This window comes from Clarias gariepinus, chromosome 26, assembly GCF_024256425.1.
Source record: "Clarias gariepinus isolate MV-2021 ecotype Netherlands chromosome 26, CGAR_prim_01v2, whole genome shotgun sequence".
Lineage (NCBI taxonomy): Eukaryota > Metazoa > Chordata > Actinopteri > Siluriformes > Clariidae > Clarias > Clarias gariepinus.
In genome coordinates this window covers 21,829,948-21,849,069 of record NC_071125.1, presented here as the reverse complement: position 1 = coordinate 21,849,069, position 19,122 = coordinate 21,829,948, and the positions used below count along the sequence as shown (strand labels likewise).

Genomic DNA, 19,122 nt, shown 5'->3' with positions numbered 1-19,122 from the left:
TCTCAAATGCAACACAAGATGTAAATAAACAATGTTTCTTAGTATAAGAGCCCAAAATAATTTTGTTGCTATATTAATGCTGTTTGGTTTGGTTTATGCTAATTGGAATTAGCTGAATAGAAGCTGTATAGACCCTGTTCTTAGTAACTCATCATCACGTCTGAGGTAAATGTTGGCATTCTTGATACATTTGTACTGTTTTTTGTTATCGCTGTGCCTTTTAAATGTCTGTAGTGAAGGACACACAAGTTACACTAATAGCCACTCTATAACTTAAATTTTAGTAACGATAATGAAATAATAAATCCACTTTGTTCTGTAATGCAGATGCTGTTACCGCCTCTGCAGAAATGAAATCAAGAGCCGGGGTGTAAAAACAACCCTGGGGGTTTTTAAAATTCAAGGTCTAATCTAAAATGATCTACTCATATTTTTTTTTCTCTCTCTCTCTTACACACACACACACACACACACACACACACACACACACACACACACACATCACAAATCCCAGACCAAATGAACATGGCAATAATAATAGAAACAACAACAACAATAATAATAATAGTAATAATAATAATAATAATAATTATTATTAAATAGTACTCTGTCCCCCAGAAAGCGGTGGGCGTACATATTTTTGGCACACTCCAAAGCAATCCCGAGAGTGGGAAGAAAGTGGAGAGGACGTTTGAGGAGATCTTGGACGGAGCTGAAATGGATCTGTGTGGCCCCTGCTGAGGTGGAACGGATCAGCGGAGGAATGGATTCCCCATTTCGGAGGCGCTGGAGCAGGACGGAGCTGGGTCTGGTCCAGAGGCCGGGTGTGGGCTTCCCAGCACTGAGCCAATGGGGACAGGACAAAGGGACATACTTACACACAAACACACATACACACATACTGTACACACACACACACACATACACACACACACACGCACACAGTTGCTCCATCTGAGCATTCATATTCAGATTTGTTTCCATCAGCATGATCATTATAACTGAAGAACACATGTTGAGCCACTCAAAATGCAACCAAGTATTTAACTGGGTGGTCTACACTTAATTTCACGCTGCGTACACACACGCACACACCTTTTCAGCACACAGATGTACAGTGTGTTTTTTGGACAATGTGCAATTTCTCAGCTTAAATCAACTTTTAAAGCTACACGCTCTTTAAATGTCTGATGTCAGAACGTCACGTTTGGCCTTTTGTTCAAAAATTTGCACTTGAACGATGAAGCAAACTTATGATCTAAATAACTAATATACAGGATCTATAACCCCAACAGCTCACACTGATTTCAACCATACGTCTATAGTCCTGGGGGTAGAGCTGGATCTAATCCAAGTTTCTCCTATAAGCCTATCCCCAACCCCTAACCCCTAACCCACACAAATTAATACAACACACAGAAAAAGCTGGATCAGATCTAACTCCACTCCATGGACCTTATTACAGTATATTAAGTTTGTCATAAGTAATAAACCTGCAGTTTATGTTATGAGGTCATTATTTAGTGTATTTGAGTTGATGTACAGTTAGAAATAAAACTCAGGCAAGCCTCAGCTTTCTATGGATGAGCACATTTAAAAAAAAAAAAAAAAAAAAAAAAAGTTTGAATTTGTACTAGGTAGAGATGGAAATGTTTGTTTTTTCTGTATAAGTGTGGAAGACACAAGTCATGCATTTTAGTGCCATTTCTAACTATTATCTAAATGTAAGCATGGGTGCAGGCGATATTTATAGATCTCTTGGGAAGGTAAAGAAAGAAAAGTTTTCTTTTTGTTAACGACCAAGATAAAGGATTATCTGAAGTCAATTAATTGAATGAATAGAATAAATCGATGAATCAGCTGTGCACTTTGAAAACAGTATTCTATTCTTTCAAATCACATTCATGCTATGTTTAGGGCATTTTTATGTTTGACATAATGTTTTTATTTTTACGGTTTTACATTTTAACGGCTTTTCAGTTCTGACAATTTTTTCTATATTTTGCGTATTTTTTATGGAAATGCAGCTAGTGTAAGGTCATAATACTGAGTGGGGAAGGTATGGCTAATGTCTGAACTGGAAAAAAAAACAAAACACAAATATACAACATATTCGCTGTGGTGCAATATTAGCAAAAATTACAAACAGCTTTAAAGAGTTTTAAGGTTATGATAGGGATAGAAACAAGCAAGGTTAAACTGTAGCTTTAAACAGACTTGTTTACAAATAAATAAATGTTTGACTTTTCAATCAGGTCACTTAAAAACTTCTCGTTTGAAAAGTGAGGTCCTTCTGAACCAACCACAAAGCCCTGAGATGAGAAACTAGGGCACGTAAAAAATCTCATCCATTCATCCATCCATCCATCATCTATACCACTTATCCTGTTTATCGTTGCCAGGAGCCTGGAGCCTGCACCAGGGAACATAGGGCATAAGGCATGGTACCCTCTGGATGTGGTGCCACCTCATCACAAAGCACGAGCACACACTTATTCACGCAATCATACACTACGGGTAATTTGGCAACACCAATCAGCCTGCACCACATGTCTTTGGACGCAGTGTTCAAACACTTCACGGTACACAAAGAGCAAAAAGAATAACAAAAACATTGTTTCCAAAAAGAAAGAAAGAGACACGGGTTCAGTTTATTCGACAGAAAACAGAGAGGAAGCTTGACAAAACCAGATACGAGCCCTGAAGCCAGAGAGACAGATAGAGAGAACGAAGAGATGAGGAGGGTGATTATCCCAAAGGAGGTAGAGAGGGGAAAAGTGTGTGCGTGAAGGAGTTGAGTGTGTTTGGGAAGCTCCACACTGAGTGAGGGTTCTGCCTCAGTGCCATCTCTGTATTCTTTGGCAGAGAGTCTGTGATAGTGGGTGGAGGGAGAGTGTGTGTGTATGTGTGTGTGTATAAGAACTTAGAGGAGGTCAAGCTAGGCTATGGCTCTGCATCTGTCAGCTTCATAAACACACACACGCACACACACCACACGCATGTGCTCACACACAGACACTTTTCTCAGGGTAGAAATGATCGTTTTTCTGTCAGACGGCCAAGCAAAACAACGTCTGCTAACTACTTTATCCCCAAACTAGCATTAGCTAAGCACTGTTAACGTTTTTAATGACATTAAGACACTGGTAAGTTAGCTGTTTAGCTAGCCAGGTATGAAAGCTAGCATTAGTTAGGGCCCAAATCCAAATAATAAGCTGTATCAAACTAAAATTATGACTTTTAGCATGTTTAGCTCATATATCTAACCCGATTTTGTTATCAAAAAATGAAAAAATGGTCAATGAGGAAAGGAAGAAAATCACCATCAGAACTATAGCTAGCTAACGTTTAGCTGATTTTACATGACAATAGTCAGTAAATTTTTTAAAAAGAATTATTAATTTACGTTAATAATGTGAACGTTACGCTAAGTGTTTAATGTGGATTTAGTTCCTGTATTCAGTTCGTGGAATCGATCATTCGTTTCCAATTGTTCTATTTTCAACTATAACCACTGTTACACACATTCTGTTGTACTTATGACTTGTAAAGTAAGAAGAACGTGAAGGAAACCTGATGGCAACAATCTAGTCAGTGATTTTGGCTTGACAAAGATAGCCTGATTAGGATTCACAACATTACAATGTACTCCACAAACTGCTGCTTCTAAATGACGGAAAATCTTCACACTACTATTTATCACAGCCATGTTATTTAATAAACACCTGAAGTGGTGGTTGCGCGTTTTTTGCAACATTAGCTACGGAGCATTAGCATTCCTATGTAGAAGGTTTAGACACCCCTTCGAACTCCATGGTCTTTCCTGAATTTTACACTGTAAAAAAAAAAAAAAGCTGAAGGCATCTAAATTATGCAATAATCTCCTTTTGAACAGACACTGAGATGTATATCTGCTACTTCTGCTCTGTAAAGCTTTATAATGGCTCTAATCTGAGGTGCTGTTTGTTAATTGGTGATTTCTGAGGCTGGTGACTCTAAATCAACTTCTCCTCTGCAGCAGAGCTCAGTTTTGGTTTTGCTTTCTTGGGAAGGTCCTTAGCAAAACCAACCATCCACAACCATCGTGGTCCTTGATAGGTTTTGCAAAAGCACTTGACAATACTGTTCTTTAAGGCTTAAGATACCAACTGACTTGATGTTTTTGATATTTAATTACACAATGCCATATGTTATTTTATACTTTTGAAAAAAAACAAAAAAACAAACAAACATAAATAAAACATAAATCCAAACTTTTCTTTGGTGCTGTATATGGCACATAATAGGAGAATGGCAAAAGGTCCTATGTTCCCAGATCACCACTGTATGTTACCCTGGTCTACATACAAAGCTGTAAAAAAGTTCTTGCATAAACTTTCATATTTGCATCCTCCAATGTGCCTGGATTAAAACAATTTTGCAAAGAAGAATGGGCCAACATTCTTCCACAGTTGGCACAGTTCACGTTGGTAAAGACTCATTGCCAGTTATCGCAATTGCTTGATTGCAGTTGTTGCCGCCAACGGTGGCACAACCGGTTATTAAGATTAGGAGGCAATGACTTTTTCACATAGAGCCAGGGAGATTTGGACAGCTTTTTCCCTTAATAAATAAAATCATCATTTAAAAACTGCACTTTGTATTTACTTGGGCTATCTTTGTGTAATATTAAAATTAGTTTGATGATCTAAAGCATTAGTATCCCAATTTCTGAACAAAGTGTGACAAATATGTCCCACCCATAAAAATAAAATAAAAATAAAATTATCAGAAAGAAGCAAATACTTTTTCACAGCACTGTAGCACATCATAAAATCCAGAAAAAGATGTTCCCCAGCTCTCTATGTGTTTGATAAACTTTTGGAGACCTCCAAAACCACATAAAATGATAACCATCAGTTTTGTTGTGTTTAAAAACTTTTGAAGTCTTGTTCCAGTAAAATAAACAGGATAATATTCAGGAAGTATTTTATCTTGAAATAGGTCACATTTGTCTCGAATGCAATCAGAGGGTGAATGTGTGTTAACAGAGAAATGAAATAAGGAACATATGCCCCAGTAAACATACAGTAGGTACGCCCCTGTCTGTCCATGTTAAACATTAGCGCAATGTTTTACTGTAAATACACTTTATATTTTAAATCTTTATTTTCTTGAATATACAGTTGCCATACGTGGGCTTTATGAGTTGATATGCAAATCTTGAAGACCTCTCCTGGTTCAGACTGATCAGATGTTGGTATTAATCAATATCAATGTTAGTATTTTTACCCCTGTTACAGAGCGTGTAATTAAAACATGAAACAGCTTATTTTCATACCAGCTCTCAACTTCCAGGTTCTCTCTTTTGATTGGTCAACTAACTGAAGCAATCAGGATTGGTTTCTACTCTGAGTAGAAAATTATTTTTTAAAACTAGAATGGAAATCTTAAGTGTCATACACATATGCACTATTGCACACGCGCGCACACACAGAAAAGGAATTCCTCAGGGTTGTATGTTTGATGTTTATTTTTGAGAGCTCCCCCTGCATTGCACTGATGATGACGGACAAGCCGAAGTCCGAATTCAGCGAAACAGAAATAACACACACATACACACATAGAAACAAGAAGACACACACACTCACAGTAAACGCACATACACACGCTTGTATACGCACATGCAAGACAACATCCAAAGGGCTGTGCACCGCAGTGTGATAGATACAGACAGAATCACCAGTGTCTCTGGTTTCCATGCATCAAATCGGGATGTTGATTGGCTCCTCATTTCTGTCCGTCACAGCATGGCACGTTCTGACTGGCCGTTTTTGCTTCAATGAGATTCCTCCCCTCCCATCCCCCACCACCATCATCCCCACTCACTTCCCCACAGTTTTTGGAGTCTTGTGTGAAAAGGCTCGGTTAAGGTGTAGCAAGGCTCGGCGCGGTGCGGCCCAAGTCTATTTCAGTCCAGTTTGCTTCGGTAAGGCCACAGCAGGCTCATGTGAGATGGAAACATCCCTTAAAAAAGTCTCAGCTCCCGCCGTTGGCTATATCGCCGTAGCTACAGGCTGGGCCGCTGGCGGGTTGTGTCGTAAGAGCGCACAACCTGGGATTGAGACACAACCCCGTGCTCTTCCTGGGAGAATGCATAGCCATCTGCAGAGAACGAAAACGACCAGTTAATATTCTCCACTTGACACTTCTTAATTACAAATTACTCTGAGTGGCACTCACGTGAGACGGTCTGCTGCACAGAGCTGGAGCGCCCCACGCTGGATGGCGTCTTCCTGAACACCCGGGTCAACAGGTGGGCACGCTCGTTCAGACTGAACGGAGAGAGAGAGGGGGAGAGAGAGAAGTTAATTATCAGTCAGAAAGAAGAATGGATCACTGATTTGCTAATCAAGAGTTCCCACTCAGAGATCAAAACACAGCAAGGAAGGAAAGGTCTAAGTACTGCTTTGAAGGACGCAGATTAAACTTCTGACAGACCGTGACGTTTAGCATAGGATTAGCTTCAACATGCGTCCGTGAAAGCAGGCCAAGGTGACTGACAGGTTAAAAATTAAACCACAGGGCACACAGAAAAGTCAAATTTTACCACCAATTCTCAAGGTCACATCCTTGGTGCAAATGCTGTTTGAATATTTGACTGATCACAATTCAGAATTCAGCACCCCAAACCCACTCTTACGGAAGTACTGGGCAGCATTTCTTTTAAACCTCAAAAGAAACCTTCAATCTGGCGAGACATGATGTTATAATATGGCACCACTACTGGCACACTTTTCAGCGTGTACTAGTTAGCTATTATTAGTAAGCTGATTTTTAAAAGTGCAGTTCATGCTAAATCAAGGTACACACTCTGATTGACAGGGTACATTAAGAAAGCCTCTTCCACCAAAACAGCACAGTCAATGTCCAGCCACCGACTAGCTGGTGGCATTGGGAAATGAACTTGCCTCCTGACAAAAATGTGTTTATCATCATTTTTATGAATAAATGAAAGTGTTTACTTCTCGGAGAAGGCCACATGTTGTACTTCCATCAAATTTGGTAAAAGCTCAAAGAACACCTGGCTTCTAAATGCGACAGACTTTATTTCGAAAACGTGCTTTTGCTGCCTATCTGGGGAGCAATTGGAATATCTTCCGACTGTAATACAGCAAATAATTCTGAAATGCCTAAATGTTAAGCGGTGTCTTGAAATCACACCTGAAGCTGTCATTGCCATCTGTTCTTTGTGGTTTAAAAGCAAAAAAAAATTCAAATAATCAATAAATAAGCAACGTTTTACCCAAATGTATGCCTCCAAAATGAAGACGTCCGATTTGCCCTAAACTCTAAACGCGATTTTGAATGAAGCTAAACCCAAGGGCTTGTCCCATGATAAACAGACCCTAAAAAAGATAGAGTGATGACTCCGAGTGATGATCCCCGTGATGATACCACGATGTCTCTCTATAAATCAGATGAAAGCGATCCCATCCATAAACATCAGGGAATGATGTAAATCCCAGCCATAATGGAAGATAGCCAAAACTGCTCAAGGTTACATCTGAGAGGCACGGCGTACGGCAGAGAAACTTAGACAGGGTGGAGAGAAGACACAATACTCATGCTGGAAGGACGCCTCGATATGTTTGGCTTCGTCATGAAAGCAGTAGGAAACCGTAACCGTGGCACGACTGTCTGCCAAAGAAAATGCCATCTGCTAAACGCATGACCGGTCAGATGAGGTGAGCGATGTAGAGATAAATAAAGAAATAAACAAACGGATGGACGCAGAGGTTTTGCCGGGAAACTTGAGCTCCGTGTTCCTCTGTCAGTCCAGCGGAGTCCTTTCTCAAAACAGAAGCTTTGTTTCTGCACATCCTTTTGCGGATACTACTCCCGGACTCCTCGGGTCAACGGGGCACCGAGTCTGAATCTTTAACACAAGCGTCTAAACCACAACCCAACAAACGGGTTTTAAAATAAAATAAAATAAAAGCAGCTTTTGTACTTTCAGTAAAACTCATGTTTCAGTCCCATGTTGCATGTTTGCTGTATTAAATGAGCGTAATTAGCTCGAGTAGGAGAAATGGAGCAGAAAGCCGAACCCAAGGCGTCGAGCCAAATACTGTTCTCATTAGAAGCCAGTTCTGTCATCTCCAGCAAGCCACAAATCAGTGGCCTAAACATTGTGAAAAAAGAGACTGCACATTAAACCAGTGACAAATCTTACTGCCAAGGGTTGAGTTAAACCGAGATCTACAGGCTTCAACTACTTAACCTAATCTGTAGGAAAATTCAACACTCCTCTATTCCATAAACACATACAGAACAAATATTAGGGCTGTCAGAAGCAATTCCAGAGCTTTTCAGAATATTTACATGGCCGGGAGCCAAAGAAGCAAACCGGTCATGGTCTTTGGGTAAGAGGGGCGTTCTGTCCTTCCTCTATCATTCACAGTACCACTTGTCAGTCCTGGGTGTCTGTGAGCTTATGTACAGTATGTAAAAAAGAAAAGATCATGCTTCCCTAAGAAAGCCCTGTGACATTGAACAAGCAAGAAATAATCCTGGCTTCATGTACAGTATCTTGTACGTTGCTTGCGTAAGCCTTTGCTCTTCCCAGATGGTAGTGGTCGGGAAATACGAGAGGCGTTCAAGTCAATCTGGGACTGTTTATTACGCATAATAACAGAACACAGTTATGAGATTAAAAACTCCCTTTATTTTTTCAGTATAATCCCCTGCTACTCTAATGCACTTATCCCAGTATTTCACGAAAGCTTGAATGAGTTTTCGTCAGTATGCCAAAGTCATAATCGGACTGCCTGATTCATGTCTGAAACACCTTACTGTATGGGGGGATGTGCAAATAACTCCTGTAATATGCAAGTGGTGTTGGTGAATGATTGTAAATGATACATTTCACAAAGACAAATGTGTCTCTTCTGCAAGTTATCCGTCAACTGCTAAGGATCAGGTGTTCCACTAGCTGAATGTTCATGGGAACGACTGCAGTGGGCTCTGTGTTAACAGCCGGGATTGTCAATCCCTGACGTCTTTAAAATGTTCGCACCATTCAAATGTTTTACTGAGGCTACGCGTCTCATCACTGTACTGTGCTTAATGTCTTTTGTAAATGTCAGCCTTCGTGCACTAGAAAGTCCTGGTTTGACTTGAACATGAGTATTTATGTATTATACTACACAATGAAAAACCTCAATCATTAGATGAATTAGAATTTGACAGCCCTAATAAGAACACCACATACATTTCCTACAAACTTACAGACACACAAACACACAGATATTGGACATTTCTTAGTCACACACACACACACCCTTTTCCTAGAGCCACACGAACCTGACCAACTTAGCGCCGTCTGGCAACGCAAAGTGTGAAGAAATATTTAAGAAGAAAAAAAAAAACAGAAATGTCAGATGAGATAAAGGAAATGAGGTGAGAGGATTAACAATAAGGATGAGGATGAGGATAAGTAGGTAGAGTTCACTCTGAGTGTGTAACAAAGCACACGCAGGCAGGTGAGCTCTACCTGAGGTTGTCCAGGTGAAAACCTAGGGCACTGCAGCTTTGGGCCTGTGGAGTTGGTGTAGGGGTTAAACACACATATTATACCAAAAACACTTTACCATAGAAACGATTTGGACAATAATTACACTTCCAGGGAACATGTTGTAAAATACAACCTAATATTCTAATAAGCACACTTGTTTGACATCTCACACTTCATCTAGAAGCTTTAAATAATGAAAGGAAACTGTTGTGTCCATACCAATCTCTGATCAGAATTCTGTTAGAATCAAAAATCCAGGTAAAAAACTTAATGGTGAGATCAGACATTGTATGAATAAATGTTAATCAGCATAAATGTTATAAGGTTACAATTATGTTGTACTGAGGTTGTATGTGCAATGTTGTGTTTGGAAAGTTCATTCAACGTTATCTCGGTGTCATTTATCAAAGTCATTCTAACTTTCAAAAACAACAGTGTTCCGATGGTGAACGTCGTCACAACATCAAGTTCAAATTCATATAAGTTCTTAGAATTCCTCAGTGAGAACGCAACCAAGTGGTGTCACACACAGGTTATAAAAATATAGAAAATAATATCAGCTAGCCAGGATCTTTTGCGAACGTTCCAGAAAATTAGTTTTGCCCACTTAACACTGCAATTTCTATTACATATCAAACATTAAGCATGGATTTTAGTTCCCTGGGGCTCTAAATAAAGTGAAATAATCAACAAAGGAATTTATATAAATCCACATGAGCTCTACTTCCATACACACACACACCCACCCCCACCCCTCACTCGGAACAAAAGGCAGACTAAACACTAAAAGCGAGGTGTAAACTGAGTTGATGTGGTGAATCGGAACGTTTCGGATCGGGACACACACCTGCGGCCGCTGGCATCTCTGAGGACAGCTGCGCCAGGATCAACAGCCCGCGCCTCCAGCTCCTGCACCTCCTCTAGGAGACTCTTCCTTACTGTGCGCCTCCCTCTGCACACACACACACACACACACACACGCAATATGATAACAAACCTATAGCATTTAGTTTAACGAATGTGCATGTTCATGTGTAACATAAACCGTGTGTGTGTGGGTTGATTACTCACGCGTTCCATGCCACATCTTTGAGCAAGCACGCAGCCGGCACCAATATCAACCCCAACCAGAAGCTCCAGCACTGCATGACCTTGCCGGCCTGTGGAGAACCCCCCAGAAACACAAACAACATTAGAAAAACATCGCTACGACCCTAATCAGGAAGCCTCCCTGTCTGGTCATCTGCACAGCTGTAGCTGGACACGGTGACCTCTGACCCCTGCAATGTGGGGGGTTAATCATCACATCAGACGCTGTCTCCGATTTTGCTGAACTCCCTCTCTCCCTCTCTGTTTTTCCTGTCATGTCGTACCTCTTTATTAACTCTCCTTACAATGTACAAACTAATAACTAATAAATCTGAAAAGCATTTATTAATAAATATATCTTATATCTTATAATAAATATGAAACGACTTTGCCTGGCTTTCCAATGCATCAGTATTTCTATAGCAAAACAGAAGCTTATACTCTTTGATAAGAACAATGTGTACACACAATGACGACAAAAACATGACAAAGTTATCTGAATTGTCGACATTTACCCCAAATGTGTTGACAAAGTCTTCAAAAAATTGTTGTACAACTTCATTTTTGTATTTCAATTGTATTGTATTTCAATACTATTAGCATTAACTGTACACTAAACTGATACGCCATGTTCAGGAGTATTAATAAACACTTTGATGTGGTACACTGTTGAATAAGTCACATTTACTGTACAGACGCTTTTTTACCGTACATTCAATGCGAACTATAAAATGGTAATTTGAGTCTCCTGTTATTGCAGCACAGTTTAGTTCTTTGTCCTGTTAGTGCAGCTAGTTATTTTATTTTCCACCATGCTAATATCTGCTTGGGACGTTGACCAAAACACAAAAGAAAAAAATCTTTTTCGTCAATCACAGACATTCACATTCGGACGGGATTAGATTTCTCAGAGGACCTCCGAGTTTGCTGAAAACACAGTGGGTGATTTGCTCTGGAATTTTTACAGAGTTCGTGTGAGAGAAAGGCAGACATGGCAGATTCGGACGGGATTAAAATCACAAAGTACGTCTGTGAAACAGAAATTTCTCTAACGACCCCCTGTATAACTAGTCCCGTCCGAATAGGGCTTAAGTTGTACTTCTTTTATTATCAGCCATAGAAACACACTCCCTGTTCGGTAATCGGAAAATAAATCACAGATGAGAAATCGAAAAATAGATCGGATAGAGATGGAGTCTTAAAACGAGTCCAGCGTGATCACTAATACCACTTCAGTGCTGTTATTCCAGCATTGAAAATATTAACTAATCCTAAAACCCAGTAAAAATATTCGGTTTAGATTATTCACATATCTATTGGTGGAGGTGTTTGTTTACATTGAGCAAGTAGCTTATTAGTAGCTCATTTTAAAGTAAATTATTAAGTCCGGCAGATAACTGTTCTTAACATCGCTGTTACTGCACATTTTGATTTCACTTACGGTGCAGCTTAAACTTCAGGCAGACATCAAAGTATTGCGAAAGGTCCATTAATTCTACTCAACATTTTGATTTTATTTTATGACGCAGGTTTAACTTTAAGAAAATACAGATAATAAAATTCTCGAATACAAAATTCTTTCTACGATGTATGAAACGTTGATATAATATTGAAAGAGCGTGTTCTAACCAATGTACAGGTCATGGCTATCCAAGATGGCGCCGAGTATGGCTGCCTCGTCGTGACTTGACTTGACTACAGACAAAACCTTTCTCTCATTTATATAAATATTGAGTTGCTATATACTGTAAGCCGCATGATCTGACAAAAAGAACATCCATGTCTGGTTCATGATCTAGATCATGGGATTTCCCATGACTTCAGGAAACACTAGCTGTTAATCTCTGGATGATCTGCAGGTATCTGGTGAATAGTGTGTGTGTGTCTGTGTGTGTGTGTGCACGCAGACTCATAATTTAAGTTTCCTGCCCAGCTCAACACTTGTGATGGACTGGATGCTTCTCAGCCCTAAAAACCATGAGGAGGTATTTCCTGTGACAGCTGCACGCAGGCCTAGGCAGCCTGTCTTCTCCTAATGAAAAAAGGTCTCAAGCAAATCCTGTGTATGCGTCCACTCACTCACTCACTCACTCACACACACACACACACACACACACACACACACACAGACATGCACACAAATGATATTAGATGGAACGATATCATTAGGACACAGTGATGGAAGAAACAGATGTATGAGAGAAAGGAAATGAGAGGAAGGATAAAGAGATGAACAGGGACATTTAAGTGCAAAAAAAGGCATATCCCAGGTTTCTTTCCGCTCCCTAGCATTGAGAAAGAGCAGCTGCAGGGTTACTTGAGTACGTTCCCAAATTTGACATAAATTAAATTAATGGGCTAAAGGCCATTGGAGAACACAATCCCTCATCACGCCGAAGACTGAGGGTTCCAATTTAACCCTGTCTCAACATAGTGTATAAACATGTACATGTATTTCTAAAGTATGTATACACACACAGAGATACTGCGCACATTGTGCTGAAAAAGCCAGACAGCATTTCGGGCGTCCCACAATTCCAAACACAGTCGTCTAGTTAAAAGCAGGCAAATTGAGGTGGCGCCCCCGGAGCCGACAGCGAAGCCGGGCTCGGGTGACCACGCGGCAGGTGCGGGGTCTCTACACCTGGCTGGGCGCTCATAAATCCATGCCTGAGCTCCAGTCATACTGACGCAGAACACCCAGAGAGCGTCACCAGCGAGGACGATCTCCCTAGGTGCCGTGACTGTCCATGTGTAGAAAAAGGTTTTTATCTTTTTTCTGAGTGAACCTAATTATTATTTTATTATCACACTTATAAAGTTTCCTCAGACTAAATGGCTAAAACCGCTAGTCCACTTATGTCATGTTGATCACCTGATCTCTTCTAGCTAACATGGATCAGCAGTGTAGATGTTTTATTAAGAAAAAAATGTGTCAGTTTGGCTCAGACTGTCCAGCTGGCTAGTGTGAACAGTATAGAATTCGAAGATTTATATGACCGGAAAATCGCTCAGTTCATACATACAGTATTATAAACACTAATTAATATTTATGTATATTGATATTAATATTAATCAGCCCAAATCAAGCATCAAAATGACATCAATAGAGGGACCTTGGACTTTTTCAGTAATGACCAGTGGGAACAGATATATAGTAGACTTTTTCTGTCATTCTCAGGTAATAAAATTGTGGAACAAAATTATAAATATATACACAGGATTTATTTTACTCCAGTTGGATTACACATGATGAATGCTGCGTCCTTGGTGCAGAACGCATTTTGGATGTATATTCCATCTTTTCTGGCATTGCGCAGAGCTGCAATTCTTCTAGATGTCCGTTCATATTTTTTCAGAGAAAGCTATAGAGGTGACAACGACCCCAGTGAAGCACCTTTTTGGTACACAGTCTCTATATATTAGGTTTAATTTTCACATGGCAAAGACATGTATTTTGTTCAATTGGAATAAACAATATCCACCAACATTTGATCTTTTTAAAACAACTGTTAAAAGAGATAACTCAGACAAAGATGTTTGAACATACAGTTTGAAATGTAAACGAATATATACATTTAAGACTTTGGGAGCCAATTCTAAACCTGCTGCAACCCTTTACACATTAATATTCCATATTTTTATATTTAATATCGACTACCATTTATTTATTTATTTATTTATTTATTTATTATAATTACTGTATTGCTATTTGTTCTCACTTTTTATTTAAATAATTAATAGTATTATTGTTGTTATTATTATTATTATTATTATTATTAATAATAATAATAAAATTATACAACTTTTGGTATTCATAAGACCAGCTGGTTGAAGTAAAAGTTAAGGTGCTCTTAAGTCCAAACATGAATGACTTGCTAAGCTAAGCTCAGAAGAACCTGCACTTCCTACCCAAAAAGGAAATTTGGTTTTAACAACACTGTGGAAACATTCATTTAACAACGTTATAGATTTTGAAACACTCATGTTTTTATTTATTTTTTTTTTTGTTGTTGGAAAGTTTTAATTATTTCACTGAGATGACATCTACATGACATCTACACATTACAAACACAATGTTTACTTAAAGCATTTAATATTTTTATATCTAAACTGAAATATATCCTTAATTCTAACTTCAATATATACACCAGTATTTCTTAATACATTTCTACATTCCTAAAATGGTCCCTTCACCAAGAACACGCCTGAAGCTTCTGAGTACTTAAAAGGTTCCTGTATGGACAACATCATTAAAGTTCCTGAGATTCTAATCAGTTCCTAGGTTTCTGAAATGCATCGAGAACATGCATGAGACGTGTAGGTTTTAGATTAGGATCATGCCTGGAGTAGTGTAAGTTCCTAAGAAAGTTTCTGCGGTAAAATTAAACCTACTGCATGTCATCATCAGCTGTGTGTTACAGTGACTGTGAAAAATGATCGTGTGTGTGTGCACTTGCCTGGCCAAGCATGTCCGGGGCGATGGGAATGTGCGGCCAGATAAAGGAATACACGGCGAAGAAGAGCATCCAGAGAACCATGCTGCCCCAAACAGCCAGATGAGAGAACTGCAGACGGAGAGAGAGAGAGAGAGAGAGAGAAAAAAGAAAAGACAGAGGTCAAGTGACGCAATGACAGAAGAATGAAATAGAAAGTCATGGTCATTCTCAGTCCTTCTGAATATAAAACTAATCCAGACGGGGCCACCCTGTCGCCCACCTGTAAGGACACCCCCACACCCGTCCGTCTGCCCACCTGTTTCTCTCTCTCTGAAATGAAACCCTACGTGAATTCTTCAGCCAGTCTGATGCATTAAAGGGGCTTCCCTGAGTGGACAGCTGAACAGACAATCCCTGCCTGCATAACCGCATCCCAATCCACTCACACACACACACACACACACACACATATACGCACAGTGTAAATGAGAGCATGGAGGCAAAGTATATATACACGAGTAGTGTAACGTAATCGCGTCTATCTAAAGACGTGGCAGATTCCTGACACATTTTCTGAGCTCATGGAGGAGCAGGCCTTCAAACAAGAACTGAAAATAAGTTTCCCGTCAAGCTCGGTGTGTGCATGTGTCATAATGATCTCATGGCATGTTTAAAATCCTGACCTGTTACACACAATACACACAGAATATAACTGAGAATTTGGCATTTCAGTCAGGTTTTCCACTGCTCAGTGGTACACTACCAAAATCCTCTAGTTCTTTGCTGCATCAACAGGAATCCATTTCTCCTCCAAGGCAAACTTGTAATTTCCGTCTACAACTGTTTTAAATCACAGAAACGCTTCTTCAACTTGAAACTTGGCCACCTCAAGGTCCCGCTCTACATCTACCTGAGTCTACAGCAGTACTGACAGGCTAGACTGTTGAGAATGCTATTCATTACTAAAGGCAGGCTAGCTTATTACTAACACCACTCACTACAGTCTGCTAGCTTGTTGCTAATGCTACTTGTCACTTTCCACAAGCTAGGGTGTTGCTAACGCTACTTGTTACTCTCCGCAGGCTAACGTTTTGATCACGCTACTTACTGTTGTCTGCTGCCTAGCCTGTTGCTAACACTACTTGTCAATATCCGTCTGCAGGCAAATGCAAGAAGTTAGCCAATGGACTTTGACATGTAGCGGTAGCACCAAAGTAGCCTACAGAAACAAGTAGCATTAGCAACAAGCTAGCAGATTGTCATGAGTAACTAGTAACAAGCTAGCCTGCAGACACTGACAAGTTGCATAAACTAACTTGTTAATCACGCTACTTACCGTTATCTGCTGACTAGCCTGTTGCTAACACTACTTGTCAATATCTGTAGACCAGCTTGCTACTAATGCCACTATCGTCTGTAAAATAGCCTGTTACTAACGCAACTTAACGGTGTCTGCAGGCTAATGCAAAAAGTTAGCTTATGGACAATGACATGTACAGTAGCGTTAACACCAAAGTAGCCTACAGAAACAAGTAGCATTAGCAACAAGCTAGCAGATTGTCATGAGTAACTAGTAACAAGCTAGCCTGCAAACAGTGACAAGTTGCGTTAGTTACAGGCAATTTTAGCAACATAGGCTAACGCTACAAATCATTGTCTATAGGCTAGCTTGCTGCTAATGCAACTCGCGATTCTCCTGATGTTACTGCGCTGCGATTTCAGTCTGCAGCATTAATGTAAATGTGGGCGGGGCCAGCAGCACTGGACATACTGGATTGGCTGCTTTCGGTGCTTTGTGCATTTTAGAGCAGGAAATGAACAGAAGCACTGGAGAGGTTGAGGCTGTACTGTACCCGAGTCCATGCAGTTGTCTCCATCCCGGCCTTCAGACACACGGTGACCACCACGTACTGCACAAAGAGAGGAGACAGGATTAGAAATATCACTAATGACACACACACACATCATTTACACAAACACACACCTGAAAACAGCGTTTACACAGATGCAAGCCACAAATTAACTCACAAAAAAAATCTAATGTACATGCTCAGACACAAAGCTCACGTCCATCACACACATATTATACTGTACACACACACACACACGTGCACATCAAAGCTGTGAGACAGGCACACAACCAGATCCCATGAGAGCAATTCATTACGGCTTTAAGAGAGCCGGTATCTTGCATCTCCTCCAACATCTCCGGCACATTTCACACATTCTGGCATTTACACACGCGTGCACACACACACAGACATAGACACACATACACACAGCCTTCCTTTCAATCAAAATGAAACATGGGTCTGAAAACACAGATGTGAAAGCTAACGACGGCAGGAAGTCTCATCACGAAAAGTGAAGATCTGAGCCGCGGGAAACCGTTTAAGTTTTAATAACAAACGGCAGGTAGCCGATAAAACCGCAGATTGTATTCTTTCCTGAGAACCTGTTTTAACTTATGATTTTACCCGGAAAGAGTGACACGAAGAAAAAGATAACGGATATTTTAAGAAACAGCATTGTTTAAGTTGGACACTTCGAGTCATCATGATTTTGATTGGCTCAGAGTCTGATAATGTAACCCGATATTTACGAACTATGCTAAAACTTCTGCTATGAAAAAAACGACACAGTGCCGTGTATAATGGCGGTTCTTCAAGACCTTCAAGAAGTTTCTACTATTTCATAAAAAAAATTCCTGAACTTATCACGATTACAGCTCACACCAAGACATCGATTGCGATGGTTCTGCTAAGAAGCAGTAAGTTCCTGCTATGAATTGTGATCGTGATCACGCCACAATGATGGATAATGGAGTGATTATTCCCAAGCAATGCAGCACCAACTAATAAGTCCCTTGTGGTTGCTTTTGGAACTGACATGTAGTACACTATATAATGTGGTAGAACGTTGAATCAACAAATAAGGCAGCATTGCTGAAACACGATGATGTTATTTGAGATTCCGGCCCCCGAAACTGTATTTTTGGCTAGCTACTGCATGCTGGGATGGACGACATGAACATGACAGGAATGAGAAACACTGAAAAATGGGTTGCTTATACATAGCATATGGTCCTTGGGTCAGAAATTAAAACAAACTAACAAAAAACAACAAACGTAGCGGGTCTTAGGAAATAAAGAGATAGTAGCAGTTCTTGACAAGTCTTGAGAATTCATTGCAAAGTCGAAAGAAGGAAGAAGATTAACCAATAACCATCAGGAATTTCAATTCAACTCGGGCTCTAACAAATAGTTTAGAAGGTGCGATGGGTCCCTTGCTTTGCTTCATCACTCATCTGTTGATGATTAGTTTCCTATAACATCATGACACCAGTTGGGTTATTCCTTATGTATGCTTATAATAAAAACTGTGCGTACATCAAGAGAACTTTTTCTTAGTTAAATCAGCATCGTACTGAAGTAAAGATCCTCGTGGGTTGAGCTAGCAGTTCTGCACAGTGCTGACTGATTACTTAGTGCTGTTTTATTTCTCAACCGTAACAATTATTTTTACAATTATGCAACTTAGCGACTTTCAATTTACAGTGAAAGCCAGCTACTTAAAAAAAAAGAAAGCGGCGTTCAAGTAAAACCGGGACATTTGATTGTGCAGAATAACAGAACACTTATCCCAGCGTTTCACTACTGCTTTCAACACCATCAGGGTAGAAAGATTTCTCAGTACACCTGAGCCATGATCAGACTGCCTGCCTAAGGACTGCCTGCTTTAACGGCCCAAACATGTGTACATGAGTGTACAGGGATGCGGCAATAACACCTAGCTGAGTTCCTCCGAGTGGCGCAGTGGTAAAGTGCTCGCCCTATTATCCGAAGATCGCTGGTTCGGTTCCCGGGTGATGCTGTAACCTCTCGCAGCCCGAGGTCTAGAGAGACTTAACTTCATGCTCCCACGTTAATCACAGCTCTACAGCCAATCAGGGGCGTCTGTGAGCTCACACAAACGAAAGGAGCGGATAGCGCTGTCCTCCGAGTGTGTTACGCCGCCCCCAACAGTGCATGAGCAAGA

At 40.2% G+C, this 19,122-nt stretch overlaps 1 protein-coding gene across 5 annotated transcripts in view; it reads right to left on the bottom strand.

Moving 5' to 3' along the window:
- Positions 1-4,564: 4,564 nt before the first annotated feature.
- Positions 4,565-19,122, bottom strand: part of atp8a2 (ATPase phospholipid transporting 8A2) — a 62,203-nt gene continuing 47,645 nt past the window's right edge. For 3 of the 5 annotated variants that reach the window (XM_053487405.1, XM_053487404.1, XM_053487406.1), the window contains 6 exons: positions 16,938-16,994; positions 15,106-15,213; positions 10,628-10,716; positions 10,404-10,508; positions 6,223-6,314; positions 4,566-6,144 (listed from right to left, as the gene is read on the bottom strand). In XM_053487405.1, coding sequence (XP_053343380.1) covers positions 6,050-6,144; positions 6,223-6,314; positions 10,404-10,508; positions 10,628-10,716; positions 15,106-15,213; positions 16,938-16,994 — 546 coding nt within the window. In that variant the 3' untranslated portion in view covers positions 4,566-6,049. Of the gene's footprint in view, positions 6,145-6,222; positions 6,315-10,403; positions 10,509-10,627; positions 10,717-15,105; positions 15,214-16,937; positions 16,995-19,122 lie in introns of all 5 variants that reach the window. The other 2 variants (XM_053487402.1, XM_053487403.1) reach the window with 1 other exon arrangement.